The following is a 19,163-nucleotide window of genomic DNA, read 5'->3' on the forward strand; positions in this document are numbered from 1 at the left end:
ATTAAGTAGTCATTTGTGTCAAGGCTGAACTTTATAATGTTTATATTTCCTGCATGTTGGGGATGAAAGAGACTTATTTAGAGAATTTTCTTCTCTTAGGTACTTTGCCTTAAACCAAAATTTGTTACTGGCCTAGGGTAGAAAAACCCCGCAAATTCCCAGTCCAAAATAGAATCACAAAATAAACATACTTTAAAAAAATAATAATCTCCCTTCTGAAATTGTTTTCCGGTGTTAAATGGGAAACAGTACGGTTTCTTCAGCTAAAATAAGTGTGTCCCCGAGTTCCTCCCAGAAACACAGTGGATCTGTGATCCTCCTGGATCGACTGGAGTTGATCCCACTACAGCCTTCATCTCGCCTCCACAGCCTCGGGCTCAGGGGAGAAGGGCAAACTCTGCCTGGACACGATGTTCCCGTTTTCTGCCGGGAAGGAGATGCCGTCGTGCCCATCTTCTGGCGTGGCCACCTGAGAATGAGAACCCGTGGGGCGTGCCCGCGGGCCGTGGCCCCACTCACCACCACAGACGCTTTTGCCAGCCCACGGCGGGGCAGGGACGCGGGCCTGGGTGTGGGCACGGGGAGGCAGAGGAGGCACTGCAGATCCGGGCGGCCTTTGGCGGCCTAGCGCGGCACGGAGGGGCTCCGCCAGCCCACGGCCGTGGGCAAGGCATCCACGCGTGGATCGGCGGGCGAGGCCAGCCTCTTCCCCTGAGGGACCCCCGGCCGGCGCTTCCCTCAGGGGCCCAGAAGCGAGGCGTCCCCCGCCGAGAGGAGCTGCCAGCTCCGCGGTGCGGCCTCCTCGGCGGGCGGGCGGGGCGGCGCTGCGCGGGCGCGGAGGCGAGGCGCAGATAAGGCGGCCGCCACCCGGTGCTGGCACACAGCCGGCGGGCCGGGGCGGCGGGGACGGAAACGCCGGCACTTCCTCTGAGGGAGGCCGGTCCTGAGGAGGCGAGCTCCCCGCGGGGAGCCGGCCCCGCGCAGCGCGGGGGGTGGCCGCGGTCGCGATGCGGGCCGCCTGGGTGCTGCTGACGGCGCTGGCCGCCCTGTCTGCCTACTACGTGTACCTGCCGCTGCCCGGCACCGTGTCGGACCCCTGGAAGCTGATGCTGCTGGATGCCACCTTCCGGGCAGTGCAGCAGACGGTAAGGCGGCGCCCGGCCCCGCCGGCGTTACGGCCCCGGCTCTAGAGAGGCGGACAGACACCCTCCCCCCCCTCCCCCGCCGCGCTCGGTGCGCGCCCCAGTGCCGGAGGCGGGAGGTTCCGCACCCCGCAGCCCGGTCCCGGGGTCCCCGGGGCCCGAGGGGGAGCCGCCACATCCGGAGATCCGCGTTGGGGGGGACTCGCCGCATCATTGGCATCCGCGTCGGCGGCGGGCGGGAGCTGGGGCCGGTCTCCGGGTAGCCGGTCGGTACCGCAGGCGGGAGCAGGCAATGGCGTTGGGTTCGGATGCGGTGCTCTGCCTGCCGAGGTGGAACCAGCAGCAGCAGCTCCGGGCAGGGTGGCCCCAGGCTGCTCGTGGTTTCGTCCTGGTCAGTAAATCGAGCGTGTGCATTTCAGTAAAGCTGGCATCCAGTCTTCGCTTTGGGTTTGATGGTGCAGAGCTTATTAGATGTGGTTTAGTCTGGTTTCCAACTTGCAGGCTTTTGGTCAAAAAAAAAAAAAAAAGGGGTTTATTCTGATACATTAAGTATGCCTTAGGAAAAGAAGACATAGGGAAGCTCTTTCAAATGTTAAACTGCCTTGATTTGGAATTGTATTACTAAACAAAACTCTCTGAATGCTTGATTTCGTCACAAAACACACATGACAGTTATGTCACTTCACGATGTCTCCCTCATTTTCTGCCGAGGTGAAACAGATCAGACACCACAAACTTTCTGATATTGGCTTTAGCTGTGAACTTCACTTTCTTCTAGGATGGTCTTGTGTTTTACAAGGACTGATCTGTCATGGTCAGGCCTGCTGTAAGGTACTATGTATGTGAAAGGCTGGAGGGTTTGTCTTTTTTATTTTTATTTCTTTTATTTCCTGGCAGCATTTCAGTTTACTAAGTTGGTTCTGAAATGTGCAAAAACTTGTACTTTGAGTGGATGAGGACATCAACTCAAAAAGGGATCAAATGAATGAATGGACAGAGGGCTCCTAAGTTCAGAAGGACTATATGGGAATGTACCTTCTACGTTCCTAATACAGTAGTTGCAGATGCTGGGAAGCATGAGGAGAGTGGACCGCACAGGGTCCAGACTTGTATATTCTGCCTGAATAGCTTCTTCAGTTGCCGCTGTTGGAGTCTGGGAGTAGATAGACCACTTGTCTGAGCCACTGGAGCATCTTCTCATGGTCCAAATGTATTGCTGAATCAAAGCATATCTCTAAGATGAAAAGATAAAATCTGTTTGCTTGCATACCCTCCCCTGTGTCTGCTATGAGAATTATGCAGATACGACCTACAATAGCTTCATTCTTCAGTAAAATCTATGGCTTGCCGTTCACTTGCTCCAGTGAACTCAAGTAACTGAACAGCAAGTGCTCAGCCTGCCCAAAATCATTGATAAGCATGGATGGAAAGGCCATGATGCCCCCCGACACACTGCTTGCAAAACACATTGTCGCAGTTTCAGCCAGAACACCTGAATCAAGGCCATAACCTCTAGCTGAAGGAGACCTATCTTTAGAAGATTATATGACTGTGGCTATATTGCTACTGGCCTATGTGCACATTCAGTTTGTTTATGTGGTATGTCGGGCATAGTCAGATGAATTCTTCAGCTTGGAGGCTGAAAGGTTTCTCTTTTAGGATATTCTAGAGGTCATGATCCCAAGAGGAGCTGGCAGGACACAGCCTGGCAGCTGGACAAACTGGCAGGCAGGGCGGAGGGGCCCACATCTGTCCCTCCTCTCTGGGGTGGGCAAGTCTCTGTTAGGGACAAGTGGTAATTTCTTAGTTGTTTACATCTCTGGCCTTAGAAATAAAACTTCAATAGTGAGAAAAATTGCTAAACAAGTAACAGTTCTTGTAATGTAGCTTACAAACCAAAGGAAGAAACAAGTGAGTTTTACACGGAAGCATGAAGAAGCGAGGTGTTAGAGGTGCCCTGAATCACACGCCAGGTGAGCCTTGGGGCATTTCTTTCCCAAGAGAAAGTGCTTTCCAAGTGTTCAGAAGTCTTTCCACCGCTGAGAGACAACACAAAGTCAGAAATGAATGACTGCCGTTAAGAAAGAACTGTGAGAACTGAAGCTAGGGTTGTAAAAGTTAAGCACGAGTGTTTACTTTGTTAGACAGCTTTCGTGTGTATATATAAAGTAAAGTGTATGTCCTTTGGTAGAGCTCAGCTTTTTCCTTGCTTCCTCTACCGGCTATTGCAAGACCAAATGGTTTAGCAGTTCTCTAAATGTGACCATTGAACTTTCACCCACTTCTGAATGTATTTTCAGCTTGCTATTTATTACTTTCCTTTGTAGGTTTGATAGCAGACAGAAGTACATTTCTGATTTTAAAATCTCTGAAATACACCATAATCCTTTTTTTCCGAGACCATGAAACAAACTTCATGTGCTTCAAATACAATTAATTGTCTTTTGTTTATTTTGCAATAGATTTGTGAAGACTGACAATTAAGCATGACAACTTCATCTTGGGGATAATTTGTGTTTGTTTTCTCAGTGCATTAATAATCACTACCAATAAAACATAATAAGGCTGTCACTGGCTTTCAGGGTACTAATGATAAGGTTTTGCATTTCCATGTAGAGTTTTGTCCCAGTCAGCTACAAACTTTTTTTTACAAGCTTGGGACTGACTCAGTGTCTTGGCTCAGCATGAGACAGTCCAACAAACGTTCAAGTATAATAACATGGTTAAAAAAATGCATAATGCTTATAGGGTAGTTTCTGTAAGTAGGTTTCAAAACATACTACAGAAGGGGACTGATACTGTTATCCTGATCTTAAATTGATGAATGAAACCAGAGAAAATTAGACTTTAATAATATTAATGACTTGATATGAAAGTACTTAACTGAGAATGAGAGTAATTTGCCCCTCTCGTATGTCTCAATGGGACTTGGTAACATTTCTACAGAAATCTGTGTTACAACACAATTTTAGATCAGAAATTAAAAACTGTATACATGCATATGTATACAGGTATGTCAGAACTCAGCTTCACTGAAATTTGGACAACCATATAAAATTAATTATGGGATTGAGCCATAGATTAAACCATAGTTATTGTTTTACGTGACATCTGTCAAGAAGTGTCTAAATCAACATTTCATAATTCTGCTGTGAACTGCAGGATTGATACAGACGTTTCTCACTTCTTCCTCTAACCACTCTCCCTTACCGGAGTAAAGAGAACAGCATATGTTTATTTAATAAGCCCTTTGAAGTAAGCTATTTCTGAACATCGCTATCAAGATACTTGCCATTCTGGTGCATGGCAAGGAAGAAGGGATTTTTTGGAACTGGGACAGCTGTTAGCAGAGGTTTGGAAGGACAAATGGATTGGCGTAGAGGCCATCAGATAGACATGTATGGAAGAAGATAGGCAGCTGTACAGGGGAGAAAACTATCCTCATATTTGTCCTTATCAGCCAAGTGATTCCTTCATGCTTCTCTGCCACTCGCTTTCAGAATAAAATCTGGGACATGGGGCATCAATGTTCAGGATTAAAGAAAACAGTAATTAGTCGTTTCTAACGTTTTACTATCTCTCTACTTATATATCTCAGAGTATGTGACTTCTGGACACACGTAAATCATAGTTGTAGCCAGCCAAGTAAGTTGTTGATGCACGAACACAGTCTTGGAATTGGTTTACGGTAAACCAAGTTGTCAGTTGTGGCAGGTAGGTCTCACAGCAGTGGCACCTGAGCAGAAACTGAACCACACTGGAAGTCCTGTTTGCAGTAGCAGATAATTTTTGCCTCTCTCTAGTATAGAAGCAGATCATCACAGGTGAATAGGTATATGCACAAAACCTTACACTAAAATGTAATCTAGTTTCTGCTTGTAATTAATAAACTGTATAACAGTCATCTTGGTTTCTTTTCAGTTCTAAAGGAAATTCATAAAACTAAGAACACTTGTCTTTGAGGGCTGTCTTTATATAACCGTTAAAAATACATATTCTTTACTGGGCAATAATGCATCTGCATGGAGAAGTGGTTCTATAAAATAAAAAAAATAGACATTCACCTTTAAACAGGATAAACTGCCTGAAATACACACAAAACAATATGTTCTGCACCCAGGTAAATGGGGAAATGCTCTTGTTTATTTTTCACTAATCTCTGTTATTGACTACAGATATTGTAGTTGGCATTTTGGACTCTAATTTTATAGAAATGTGTTTTGCAAAGTGATGCCAGAATTGACAATAGTGTCTGCATCTTTTAAGGTAGGACAGTTCAGTTGCCCAATTCCAGCATCATTACTCATTTGAGTCATGAGTGAGATTTGGCTTAGTCCCGAGTAGCGTTGTATGAAAAAAGAGCTTTAGCTGTTTGCTTAATTACCGATCCTGCCGAGGCCGGAAAGGTCAGTGCAGGACCTTGGGGCTGACCAGCCGCGCAGGCAGCAGAGGAAGCAGCTGATGCATTCGGCTTGTCTTCGGAGGCACGCTGCCTTTGTGCGCCGTCTGAATGCGACCTGTTGCAATAATTTCATGGCTAAAGGTCAGAGATGTGAAGCCAGATGGTGTCAGCTACAGAAGTCATGCGAGGACAAAGAATCGCAACGTGCTGGGTGCTGTTAGAGGTTAATAGACAGTAGCAGCAGAAAAACTTCTTTGAATATTTTTTCTTTGTAATACAGAATGTATGACAAATATGGTGTACAAGTCCATGAGGGAGCTAAGCATAAAAGCAGTGAGCGTTCAAGATCCTTCAGTAAATTACCAGCTGAGGAGCCAATAGAAGAGTCCTGATAGTTTAGGGACAGATATTGGTGATTAAAGGTGAAGTAATGGTGCCTCTCTAGAGCAGTTCTCTGCTCATTCTGTCTGATTTTAATCACAACCCTGACTCCTTTCTTCACTTGTTGAAAATTTTCTCGTACATCAATTAAATCAATATCTGGTACCCCTCACCGAAGAGTTTACCAGGAGGAAGGTGGCAGCTTTGAACAGTTTAGTCTCGAGGGGGTCCCTAGGTTGTCCCTACCTCAAAACCCCTGTTATGGGGATGTCCTGGTAAAAGAGGAGGAGACATGGCTGTAGTGGTTGCTTTGCCTGACTTGTTGGAGAGCTGGGGAGCATTACAGTGTGAGTGCAAATCACAGTGCTGCCGAGGCACCCGTGGGTCACGGGGAGCCAACGGCCCCAAAAAGCCACAATCAGAAAAGACCAATAGATTGTCAGTAGGGCTACTGTAGTACGTCCACGGTGATGATTTGCTGAATTGGCTCAAACGCCAGCAAAATACTCAACATTTGCCTCGGTAGCACTCCCCTCTTGGGGTCCTCCTGCTCCCCAGCAGCGAGCTCTCAGTGCGTGTCCATTACTCGGTCCGGCCTATAATGCCGTGATGTTCACCGGCCGTGTTTCCCCAGAGTTACCTGTTCAGAAAACAAACGTGTATTCAGACGGATGCAGAAAACCAGTCGTTACGTGGGAAAACTTGGGGCTAGACAAAACACCCAGACTGAGTGATGCGCCGTGCCTGTGGCTGAGCTAATTGCCCACAGGACTTTCATCTTTATACTGCCTCCTTTTTTCTGTGAATTTGTCTTTTTTCTGTAGTCTCTTAATTTCTTAACTTCCCCCTTGTCCTTCTGCCTTCTCTTTGTTTTCACTAGGTTTTATTACTGCAGCACTGTCTTCTCTTCCTTTTCACCAGAGGACATCACTGTTTCTCTCTTCTCTTCCACATGCATATACATGCACACATAATTCCCATATATTTAAGTCCTATATTTGACCTGCAACAGTCCTGCATGTTGTCACAGCAATATCAGCAAAGATCAAACCCATTATTGCTCACATGAGATGACGAAATACAGTTTTTATGATGGGTTTAAGCCAACCCAGCTGCGGACTCCTGCCAAAAGGGCTGGTCCCGTCCTTCCCCCGACTCCCTCTTTCTTGTCTTGGGTTATCAGTAAGATGGTGATCTGGCTGAAGTTTAATGTTGCTTGTCGTGTTTTTGCTGGGCTCATATTGAGGTGGTGCAGCAAGATGATACTCTGAGGCTTCACATTTGTTAATGCCAACACCAGAAAGTGCCAGGGAAGCATGCACAACAGGATGGGCAGGTCTGCCCTTGAGTGGCATCGTAGTCCTAGAAGGGAGTTAGCCAACCATTAAACACGTCTTCTTCTGCCAGTAGTTACAGTACAGAGAGATAAGATATTAGATATCTATTTTAAATATTTATTTATAGAGAAAAAAATATAGAAGAACTTTATTTGTAAGAACTTTGGACAAGACTAGCTCTTTGCCAGCAAAAAGTGCAATCCTTATAAATGACAACCAAATACGCTGATTAGACAGATATACTTCCAAAGAATCTGTCTGATAAGTGCTTGGCAAAAAACTGCCTATGCCTACTAAAAAAATTAGGACTGTTGCCTTTGTGCCCCAGTGTACAAAGCATCTCTTCCAGGCTTTTGGGTTTTTTGGTTTCTTGGAAAGAGTTGTCTCTTATAGGAAAATAAAAGGCATAAAAGCATGTGATAATCTGCAGATGGCCACGGTGCCCTGGGGTTTAAAGAACAGAGCAAAACACTTCTCGGTAAACAGCACTAACTAGCCTTGAAAATAAAACATTTCTGATTCCAGGGAACACGTGGTAATCTCGTCTACAAAGAATGTGAATTAAAGTGGGAGGAAACTAAATTGGGATGTCTATTGCAACACAGTCAGGCTAAAAAAAAATATCTACAAAAAAATGTTGTTTTCCCTGGTGGTATTTCTAAAATTGATTCCCAGCGGTTACCTTCCTCAGGAGCCTCCACAGGACACAGAGAGGATCAGATCTGTAGCTGGTTACATCAGTGGCAGCCCAACAGATTGTCTGCCCAGTTATGAATGGATGTATTTCTCTTCCGTTTTCAAGCACAAACTGGGTTTTCCTGTGGGAATTTTTAAGTAGCAGTGGGAGAAAAGCATGATCGGAAACTCAAAAATACAAACAGCCTTGTGAGTTCGGCATCTCCTCCCGCCGGGTGGATACTTCGTGTTTCTTCTCCCAGAGAAAAGCCTCGCAGTCTAAAGAAATGATATTCCATCCAAAAAGCAGCAAACATTTTAAAATTTGGACTCCCACCAAACTATCTCAGCAGGGTGACATTACCACAAGCTAAAGCAAGAAAAGAAAGTAATTTTTGTAAATTCTTGGTTTGGAAGTGGATTCCTCTCCCTGCTTGCATAGCAGCCCATTATATTTGGCATAGATTTTTTTTTTTTTAAATGTCAAAGCTTGTATTTTTTTCTACAGCAATCTGCACTGGAAGTGGGGCTGTGCAGGGCCCTGTCTATATAGCACCTAACTGAAAGCCGGTATTTAATCTTTTTTACATTCAAACTAATGATGACAGATTGTCACGTGAGGAGCTGGGGCTTTAGTCCTAGGGAGACAAATCTTCTTTGGCATGGATACTGCTGAATGCTTCAAAATTTGCTTTTCCTCCGGAGGGGTGTGTTTGCCTCCATTAGCCCTTCCTTCGCCGTGAGCAGACGCTCCTGGCAGAGCAGCTGAAACTTGGCACGGAAAGCGGCTGTGAAAACAGTACTGCACAAGTACGGTAAAGAAACCTCGGTCAAGAAAATGAAGTAGCTGTCCTTGCGACCAGTCAATAGAAACCAGAAAGGGACTGTGAAACTCTTATTTGCAAAATCATGTCTGTCACGAGAAACTAGACTTGGCTTCCACTTAGTTTTTTGTGCAGGTTAAACGATGGCAAGTATCCGTTCTTCACAACGTGGACGTGGTTAGACCGGTACCTGGGTGACCGCGCTCGCTCGCAGGTGTCAGCATCTTTAATTCATGCTAGCCATTTTGCACCACAGTAGTGGTACTGGCAAAATTGAAACAGTAAAGTGATGGTGTGTAGACAAGCCCCATGGCACCTTTTATGCCAAGTATTTGGTACCTGTACGTAAAATAAAAGGTCACAGCTGACAGTTTTCCTTATGGTAGTGGTCCTGCAGGTGTACATTAGGTATATGTATTAATTTTACCTCCCAACTCCAGTGCCCTGGCTGAGGAAGTTTTACAAAAGGCTTAGCTGATTATCCACTTTCCAGCCTTTATCACTAGGATAGAGATTAACTTTATGGAAAGGGAAAGACCCTCCACTACTTTTTAATGGCCAGTCGGGACATGGCAGTAGTCCCTGCAGTCCTTGGCTTACCCTTTGCCGCCCCGTTTGCACCACCTAGGGAATGGGAACAAGTATGTACTACCAACAGTCTGCAGGTGATCCATGGGGAGCAGGTCATCACCGTTTAGGCTGGAGGAGTGCTTTGGATCCCAGTACTGTTTGCCGAGAGAAACAGGTTTTTAATCTATTCAGGGCAAAGTTTAAAAAAATAAACATTATAACAACAAAAACCATGGATAGCCAAAGGGGCAAGGATCTGAGTGCTTATTCACAGTTGTCTTGATCCATGTAGTGCTCATGGTTTGATTTATTTTGACAACAGAGAATCTTCTATGGACAGGGTTTCATTTTAATATAGCTTTAAAAGCATTAGAGGTCTTTGATAATAATTCATTTTCTGGTGAATATTCTAAGAATCTGTATTCATTTTCATATAGGACCTGTCCTTTGAACTGTCAGCTGTGACCTTTTATTTTACATATGGGTACCAAACACTTGGATTAAACAGTGTACTGTTAGGTGCCATGGGGCTTGTCCACACACAACCCCTTGAGTGTTTTAAGGCTCAAACCACTGATGTTTGCATCCACAGAGGAGGCTGCGCCTTGGCAAGGGCAAGAATGTGACTGCCAGTAATTAAAGAGGACAAAGATCAGATCATTCTTCATTTTTGTAGTGTTTTATACATCCCCACAAAAAAAGTAATGCACTTTAGTCTCTGGAGTTAGAAAAAAAAGTCCCTAACCTGCCATGGTTGTTAGATAGCCTTTCAGATCCTTCCCAATTCAGCAGGTAAATCCAGGACAAGCCAATAAACAAACATTATATTCCTTTAAGACCATTCCTGTTTTCAAATTTCTTTGCAATCCTTGAGAACTTTCTTAATTTGGAAGTGGAAAGACTTACTTGTTGGGGTGCAACAAGAGGAATACTTTGCATTTTTGATACCACCACAAAAACTTTGCCTGTCTGGTATTGCCTTCTGCTGGCACCGGTCTGAGGAGCTTCACAGGTCCCGTAGTGGAGCATGATGGTGAGGTTCATCTCCTTTGGGAGGTGTCTTTCAAAGGCAAGGAGCTGAGTGCTCATTCACAGTTGTCTTAATCCATGTAGTGCTCGTGGTTTGATTTATTTTGACAACAGAGAATCTTTTATGGACAGGGTTTTGTTTTGATACAGCTTGAAAAGCATTAGAGGTCTTTGATAATCATTCATTTTCTGGTGAATATTCTAAGAATCTGTATTCATTTTCATATAAGATCTGCCCTTTGAAGACGGTTGCATTAAGCATTAATGCAGTAGCGTATGATATGCTCTGAAGTAACAGAAATCTCCTTTTTTCTTTTTTTTGTCTAGTGTCACCTGATTCACTATCTGAGACTCAGCCATCACTTGATAGTTCTGAATTATTTGATTTCTACCTTTGACAAGCTGAAGTCTGTCTCCTCTGAAGACATTAACATCACGGATGCTGTTTTTGACAGTGTGGAAGTCAGAGTGTTTGCACCTCCTGCGAAGCGAGATGAAAGGCTCAAGCGCAGCGTTGTTTACATCCATGGAGGGGGCTGGGCCTTGGCAAGTGCAAGTATGTGTCTACCAGTAATTAAATAAGATTCTGGTCTAGTTTTCCCCTAGCAGGAAAAGCCAAAAGCTCTTTTTCCTGCTGGGGATGACAATTTTTCTAAGACGTACCTGAATTCAGTAGTAACTGTCTCCACTCTGGTGGATCAGCTCTAAGGAGAGAGGGGAGAAAAATATCATGAACACTCAGCAAAAATACATATCTTATCTGCACATGAGCTGTAAAAGGAGAAAAAAGTTCATTTTGTTACATCCTGAGAGGAAAAAATAGCTTATTGTTTGAATTCCTGAGATGCCTGGATGGGCTGTTTCGGCCAGTCTCCTGTTTTCTACGGTCATGTGCAAATGTTGATTCTTGGTGATCAGCATCCAGTGACTACATGTAGGGACTTTTCCCCATTTTCACAGAATAATTGGCAGAAGAGCGAGCTGAACAACACTGCATGTAACAGCATTGCTAACGTTTGGCTCTTAAATAACTCATATTTGTGAATGCATGCAGCTGGTCACAGACAACAGGCAGCGTGATGAAGGAAATGGGTAGAGGTGGGTTCCCATCCCATGGTCTGGCCCCCTCCCTTAGGGGATCACTGCCACCACCAGCAGAAATTGCCTTGGAAATTAATGCTATTTATGCCAGTTAACTTGGAAGCCACAAACGTGATCAGAGAAAGTAAGGTATAGCTATCAACAGCGATAAGCTAACCGCTGATCCTTCCACATCGTACAGGAGAAAAGCCTGGGGAGGAGAAAGGGCGTGTGGTTCTCATGGCTGCTTCAAGATCCAGATCAGACGGGAGTCTTCCTCCTTTTCCTTCCCCATTGCTCCCGTGACAGTCCATACAGCCCTGATACGTTCTATGGCTTCATCTGTAGAAAAAAAAAAAACATTAATGGGGTTTTCTGAAATGTTCCAAAACAAAGACTGTATTCATTGCATTTGGACTGTGCATGCATAAGTCACTTAGACCAGGATTTCAGTGAGATTTAGATTCCTAAATAACTTAAATCTGACTTTCACGTGCCTTTGGAAATCCCAGTCTCTTTGTCGTGTCGTCCTATAGCAGTTTAAAATTTTTCTCCTCTTCCTACAGAGGAATTGTGCTTTGAGATGGGTTTTCTTAGGCCTAAGAGATGTTTATTAGTCTCCTGCCTACCGCATTTGTTTTGTAACAGTTTGCATGTGACTCTTGCTGTGCAAAAAGTTTATATTAAATTACTACTCTTTGTTTGGATGACTATAATTTAGCAATGTCAGATGCTATATCCTCAAGTCCAAGATGCAGAAGTTAATGGCACAAACATTACAGCTAAATATTAAATTCTAAGACTAGATACTTTAGAAAACGCTTAGTGTCTTAGTATATTTTATAGTACCGGGAACCAACAATTAAGTAACTGGAAAGGAATAAAATTAAAGAAAATCAGTCCATTGATAAATAGGATAGCTGTGATTAATCCTCCCTTAAATGAGTAGTTCAGTTGACGTTAATAAGGCAGCTCATTTGAATCTGAGCAATAAATGCTATAACAAAATGAACAACAAGCAGTGACTCATGCAGTGATAACTGTCTCTGGCTGCTAATGCCCCCAAGCCACTGGATACCTTAAATTTTGCCCAACCGAGAGAATTGTGATGGGTGGATGAAATGACATGCCCCGAGTCACCAAGAAACAGATGAGAAAGAAAGCATTAGGCTGCAGGACGTCTCAAGGCATGAATTATGCTCCTTCTGCTACAATATGTATTTGGCACTTCATCTATTGCAAGCTGATCTCATTTACTTTGCTTATATTTGTATCGTGCCTTTATATTTTCTGAGAAGGCTTACGTACAGCTCTGACTATTGACATAAATGGACTCATATGTCCCTAACACCATGTCCTTTCGTTCCAGGAACAAGCCTTTATAACAATCTCTGCAGAATCATGGCCGAATCTCTCAACGCTGTCATTGTCTCAGTTGAGTGAGTAATCTAAAACTGATCAAGTAATCTTAAGGTATTAGAAATAGGTAACGTTCTTTTAGCTTCTCCCTTGTTATTGGCTTGTGTGTAAGGCTTTTATTTGAACAATAATTATTTTACTAGTCTTATGTTTTTATCCTTTTAAAATTACAAAAAATTGGAATAATATCAAAAATGCATTTGGGTTTTTAATTATTTTAGAAGGCAGAAATGTGGGAAATGAGAGTAGCACTTAATCCAGTTGGACAAAGACTAAAATGCAAATTTTAGTGCATCTTGCAATTGTATCTACATGTAAGGAATGCAGTGAAAACCTGAGATCCCCCAAGTGCAACTTCTTGTCAACTTTAAAAACAAACAAAACCAAACAAAAAACCCAAGCACATTTGGATAAGATATATATGTGAAGGAAGGCTGAACCATATCTCTGTGCCTCCCCATGTAGCAAGAGGGATTTTTCCCATCCTCAGTGGCCACTCCCACTGCTGCAAGGTGTATTTTTATATAAATAAGATAATATTTAATACACAATATTTAACATGCTAAAATAATAAACACTATTAAATAATAAAATATATACATTGGAACCCCCTCAAGTCTGTCTATAAACAACAGTTTCTAAGTCATATTGAGCAAGGGTCTGCAACATAAAAATTATCAAATCGTTTTACCGTTGCTCATTAAAGCAGAGTACACCGTGGAGTCTGGCAGTTCCCTGCTGCTCCCTCAATCTCCCGCTGCTCCAGTCATCTCATTTAAGCCCTGTGCTCCACTCAGGAGCAGATGACTGCCAGGGTGCCAGACAACAGAGAAGCAGGGCTGCTTTTTTAACTCGCTGAGCAATTGCAAGGTAAACAAACCTCTTGACTAGCTAACGACATTACCTAGGTGACTCCACCCCAATTGGTACTTTTCCCATCCTTATTGTCAACTTCAATATTTTCTTTTGCAAACCAAATCACTTGATATAACTACTCAAGTTTCTCACCTGCAGTTGATTACATACCAAGCTCTGCAATCTAATTGCAACTTAATTATACGGAGTTGATGTTACTCATTCAATACTTATTACAGCATACTTTAAAGGGTTGCTTTTTTTACTAGTTTGTGGTTTATTAGTAGAAACAATGAAAAGTTGTTGGTTATTTCAGACGAGCAGCAATCACAGTATTGAAAAGTCCCTTGTTATTCCTTTTCTGATTTATGGTGGTATGATTCTGCCTTTTTTCTCTGAGTTATTGTTTACCTCTTCTCCTTAGCCATTATATCTCTCAGTCAAGGCATTTGTATTCAATTAGTAAAGTCTAATTAGATTTGTCATTTGTTTAATTGCACATCGCGCTTTCATGATATATGGATGGTCTGTTACCTAGTTTTGCAAGGAGTTCCCACAGGACTCCCTCATACTCCTTTATAGTTGATGCAATATATAGATTGCTTTCTGAAAGCAGGTCAGATTTGGAGCTTGAAACACTTTTTGTGTAACCTAAGTTTAAAATTTATTCTGCATATGACTTTTTTTTTTAGCTTAGATTCTGAAGGAAATGTTTTGCATCAGAAAACTGGATTTTGTTTTGCTTGTTTTGCTCGGCTCTACTGAGAATATGTAAAATCTGTTGATTGAAAAGCTACAAACAGAAGATATGTGCTGTACCATAAGGCCCAGTAACAACTCTCAGACTGCAAATTATTCAGTAAATATGAACAGACTTCTCCTGCACTGTTATTTAGAAACTGAGAAATTCTCATGAATGGGATTCAGCTGCTGACTGTTCCTGGGCAGACTGTTTGCTCTCTGCACTTCAGTCTCTCCACCTGTGCAGATGGGTATATTCCTGCTCCACTCCTCGATAAAGGAGGGGAATTATTCAATCTGTTGCATTGGAGCAAATTGGTATTACTTCCCTCCTTGGCTATTGTTCTTTTCGCTGCACAAATGTATAGCAAGGTTCGTTCTCTTCTGAGCACTGGTAGAAATTGGGGGAACAGAACTGCTTAGGTTCAGCAGAATCTGTTGGGCATATATGACATTGTCCCTGGTACTAGTTAAGGTGGGGATTTGGATTAAAAACAGTCTGATTATAATAACTCCCTTGCCAAGGGTGATTTAAATATTCATTCATTTTTATAATGTATGATGAAATTCTCCATTGGGAAATCCTAGAAAGTGCTGCACAATTTCATACATCTTGGAATTATTCATATCTAGTAGGTTTCCATTAATCTTTCAGAATTAAAGTATTAATTATAAGATTAAGTCTTACATAAGTATTACACACCTCCTATTTTTCCCATAGAACTTACCCTAATGAAATAGTTATTTGCCATTAAGGAATACCTGATAGTGCCTATTAAGCCTGAGAGATACACTCACGGTAATACTTGTTTCTCACCTCTTTTCTTTTGCAGATACAGGCTGGTACCAGAGGTGTGCTTCCCCGAGCAATTCCATGATGCTCTTCGTGCTACTAAGCATTTTTTGCAGCCTGACGTCTTAGCTGAGTATTCAGTTGACCCAAGTCGAATTGCAATTTCTGGCGATAGTGCAGGAGGAAATTTGGCAGCTGCTGTGTGTCAGCAGGTAACCTCCAGTGTCTGTCACGTAGTACACTGCGACAGTCCCCAATTCAGTGATGCACGTAGGTTGACGGATTCTTTGTGCCGTGTCATCACAAGGTGATGTGCCAACCCTAAAGAATGGTAGAAAGCCAGCATCTAGTCACTTTGCAGAAGAAAAACGAGTCAATTGGAACATAATTCATATAGCTTGCGATGTCTTACTACAGTTACGAGTTGTTATGGGCCAGATTTTAAGAGCAAGCAGCTAAATGACATTTTTACCCCTTTTTGCTGGTGAATTTTTTTATTTTTCTAAGTAGGTAACTAGGTACATGTGTAATTTGTCAATTTAGCTTCCTGTTTTCAGATGCTTGTCTCTGAAGATATGTTTTTATTTCTTTCACATACAAATGAAGGACAAAATCTATAATAAATGAAGCTTAATTCTTCTGTTAAATTGTCTTCCTGTAGCATTTCACAATTTTAAGGAAATTTCTTTTGTGTATCTGCAGTTTAAATGTAATCTGAATTTAATCTAGTAAAGATTTTAAAGGCAGCCTGGGGCAAGTAATAATATTTTTCACAGTTGAGTGAAATATTATTATTAGCTTTTTCGTATTGCCATAACCATTGGTGATAAGAAAGCGGATACTGCATCCAGGCAACTGATTATCATGACAACCTTGCAATACTGAATTCGGGTGAAACAATTAATAAGGGACAATTACACTAAAAACTTCAATATTGATAAACATGATAGATCCATGTTTTGGAAACAGCAATCCTAATTTGTTTCCCTGATGCATAATTCTTTTTAAATCAGTGATGTAGGACTCTTTCAGGGAGAGGTTAAATACAGAAAGATTCTTCAGCCTGAAAAAGAGGCAGACAATATGAGATATGATAGAGAACTCTTTATCTTGTGCATAAGATGAAGCAAAACAAGTGTTTGCTGATTCTTCCAGTAAAAGAATTAGGGGACACCAAATGTACAGTTGGTAGGCTGAAATCAAATGCGGATGGCAGGTTCACAGAGAGGTGCTTCTGCACACAGTGAGCCTTTGCTAGAGAAAACTCTGGATGCCAACAGTTTGTAGATGCTGAAAAAATAATTTTATAAATTCATCGAAGAGAAATACCCACGAAAAACTGTTAAAAGCAAGAATAGCTCCTTTGATTCAGGAAGTCGCTCAGTTGCAAATTGTTAAACTGGGAACTGTGTTAGAAAAATGCCACTCTACACCTTTTTTTTCTTCTTACGCCCTTCAATAAACTGCTGCCACTGATTTCTATTGGAGATGGGATACTGGCTCTGCCCCAATGGCCATCCTTACAAGAGAAGAAAAAGATCAGGCTGCTAATATTTCAGACAAAAGAGCAACATTATCTGCGTAAGAGCAGAATTTGGCCTAAAAGTGTCAAATGATTGCTTGTGTGAAGTTCAAGGTTGATACTGTAATGTTTCTTTTCTTTATAATTCGAATTCTATCCTGTATTTTTCCCACAGCTTAGCAAAGATGAGCAACTGACCATCAAACCGAAACTGCAGGCTCTGATTTATCCAGTCCTTCAGGCATTTGACTTCAATACACCTTCTTATCAGCAGAACATGAATATGCCCGTTCTTCCTCGTTATGTCATGATCAACTACTGGATAGATTATTTCAATGGTAATTACGACTTGGCTCACTCACTGCTGATTAACAACCACACTGCTCTTGACGTTGGCCAAGCTCTCTCTTTCAGAGGACGTCTGAACTGGACATCTCTACTGCCTTCATCATTCAAAAAGAACTACAAGCCTGTAATACAAACCACAGGCAAGGCTGAAATCATCCAGGAGATACCAGCGCTGCTTGATGTACGAGCAGTCCCACTCCTCGCGGAAAATGAAACTCTGCAGCTGCAGCCAAAGACTTACATCCTGACCTGCGAGAATGACGTCCTGCGAGACGACGGGGTGATGTACGCCAAGCGCTTGGAGAACGCCGGCGTGGAAGTCACGCTCGATCACTTCGATGACTGCTTTCATGGCTGTATGATATTCACCATTTGGCCTACTGATTTCTCCGCGGGCGTTCAGACCAGAAACAGCTATATCAAATGGCTGGATGAAAACCTCTGAACAGAGAGTCTCTCTAAGAAGACACGGGGTGCTCGACTCTGGTGTCTGTTCTTGCTGAAGAGCAAACAAAAAGTGCACTTTTCCAAATTCAGACTTCATCCCTTCAGCTGCAGCTGCTGGGGGTTACAGACCACTAATTACAGCATTTACTAGCTTGACTGGCCTTGCTCAGCAAAGAAACACTTTTTTCAAACTTTGATTTCCACACCCCCCCTCCTTCTTTCAGATGACTATTGTCAAATGTAACAAATGTTGAGCACATTTGAGCAGGGAGATCAGCATTCCTGTAGCATTCTTAACTGGCCATGACTTTCAATCTTTGACTCTTCATTAGGCACAAAGGCCACAATTTTCAAATGATGTGAGGTAAAGCCAAAACACCTACATCTGAATATGTAAAAATGGGAGCTGCTTTTCAACAGTGCTGAGCACTTGATGTCAAAGACAGTGTGAGTGTGAGCACTCTCACCTTGACAGCAGAGCCATGCATTTGAATGTCAAGCATGGATTTAGGTGTTGGCTTTTTGGCACATAGACAAATGGCTCGGGGTTTTTTGTTTGGTTTTTTTTTTTTTAAAAAAAGCCTCTTCTAGGCAGTTAAGATGATGCTAGACAAGTCTCCTAGCCAAACATGTAATTCAGCTTTGGAATTCAGTGTTTATTGCTTTTTAGTTATTTATATTTTATAAAAGCACAGGACTAAATATATTTTCAATAAAAAGTATTACAGCATACATACAAATATATAGGATAAAATACTGTGCGTAGCAGCAGAATCCAGATTGTTTATGTGAGTTTCAAAGCTGACTACTTATTTGGCTAAAGAACATTTAAAACCTCAGCTTCATGACCTCCTTACAGAAAATACTGAGCATACTAAAAAAACAAAAATCTACTGTGTGGTTTGCACTAATGTTTGTAATTAATAGTGGGTTTTGTTTATTTACTTTTCTTTTGTGCTTATAGTGTTTATTATATTTCATGCTTCCTGGAAGGAGGGAAGCAAGCAAATAGAAGTGGGCTCTAATCTATACAGAAGATTTAAATCTGAGCTTTGCAGTTGAACTTTATCTGTCTTGTAGACTGACCCAAAATGCTAGGTAAGATGATGTCACTGTTGTGCAACAAGTATCAACAGTTTGAGCCAGACAGGAAGGACGGGGAAGTGAAACCACTTGCAACAGTGTGTGTTGTCCAGGATGGTTACTGCTTGCAGAAAGGAAGGTTGTGTCAAAAGCCCAGTGTTTCTAGTAAAGAAGAGAGAATTAGTGGATTAAATTCATTGTCGGTTTTACCACAGACTTCTTGTGGGACCCCAGTAGAACAACTTCATCTCCTTATGCCCCACTTTCTTCTGCAAGCGAGGGAGCAGTAATTTCCTACCTCACAAAGGAGCTGTGAAGCTGAATTCACAGGCGTTGAAGCACAGGGATGGGATGGTGGCTGGCAGGCACTGAACAGCTCCCATAGCTTTTGACTTTCCGTCCTTCTCTAATAGCTGGCTCAGAGCAGCCTGGCCCACGATGGGTCCTCCTGGGCAGTTAGCTCATCACGGTCCTGGCTCCTGTACTGTTAGGTGAGGCTTCTTGGCCACTGGGAC

General features: G+C 42.6%; 1 protein-coding gene across 1 annotated transcript; it reads left to right on the forward strand.

The window, feature by feature from the left end:
* The first annotated feature begins 564 nt into the window (after positions 1-564).
* On the forward strand, positions 565-18,130 carry NCEH1 (neutral cholesterol ester hydrolase 1). The gene is made up of 5 exons (XM_075761544.1): positions 565-1,145; positions 10,688-10,916; positions 12,810-12,879; positions 15,289-15,460; positions 16,946-18,130. Exons 1-5 carry the CDS (start codon positions 1,008-1,010, stop codon positions 17,561-17,563), a joined length of 1,227 nt encoding a protein of 408 aa, XP_075617659.1. The 5' UTR covers positions 565-1,007; the 3' UTR covers positions 17,564-18,130.
* The last annotated feature ends 1,033 nt before the right edge of the window (positions 18,131-19,163 follow it).

The sequence above is a fragment of the Balearica regulorum genome, chromosome 9 (assembly GCF_011004875.1).
Source record: "Balearica regulorum gibbericeps isolate bBalReg1 chromosome 9, bBalReg1.pri, whole genome shotgun sequence".
Lineage (NCBI taxonomy): Eukaryota > Metazoa > Chordata > Aves > Gruiformes > Gruidae > Balearica > Balearica regulorum.

Coding starts and splice junctions, on each gene's coding strand:
- NCEH1 (XM_075761544.1), top strand. CDS start 1,008: ATGCGGGCCGCCTGGGTGCTGCTGACGGCGCTGGCCGCCCTGTCTGCC. Junction 12,880..15,288: donor GCTGTCATTGTCTCAGTTGA/GTGAGTAATCTA, acceptor TTTCTTTTGCAG/ATACAGGCTGGTACCAGAGG. Junction 15,461..16,945: donor CAGCTGCTGTGTGTCAGCAG/GTAACCTCCAGT, acceptor TTTTTCCCACAG/CTTAGCAAAGATGAGCAACT.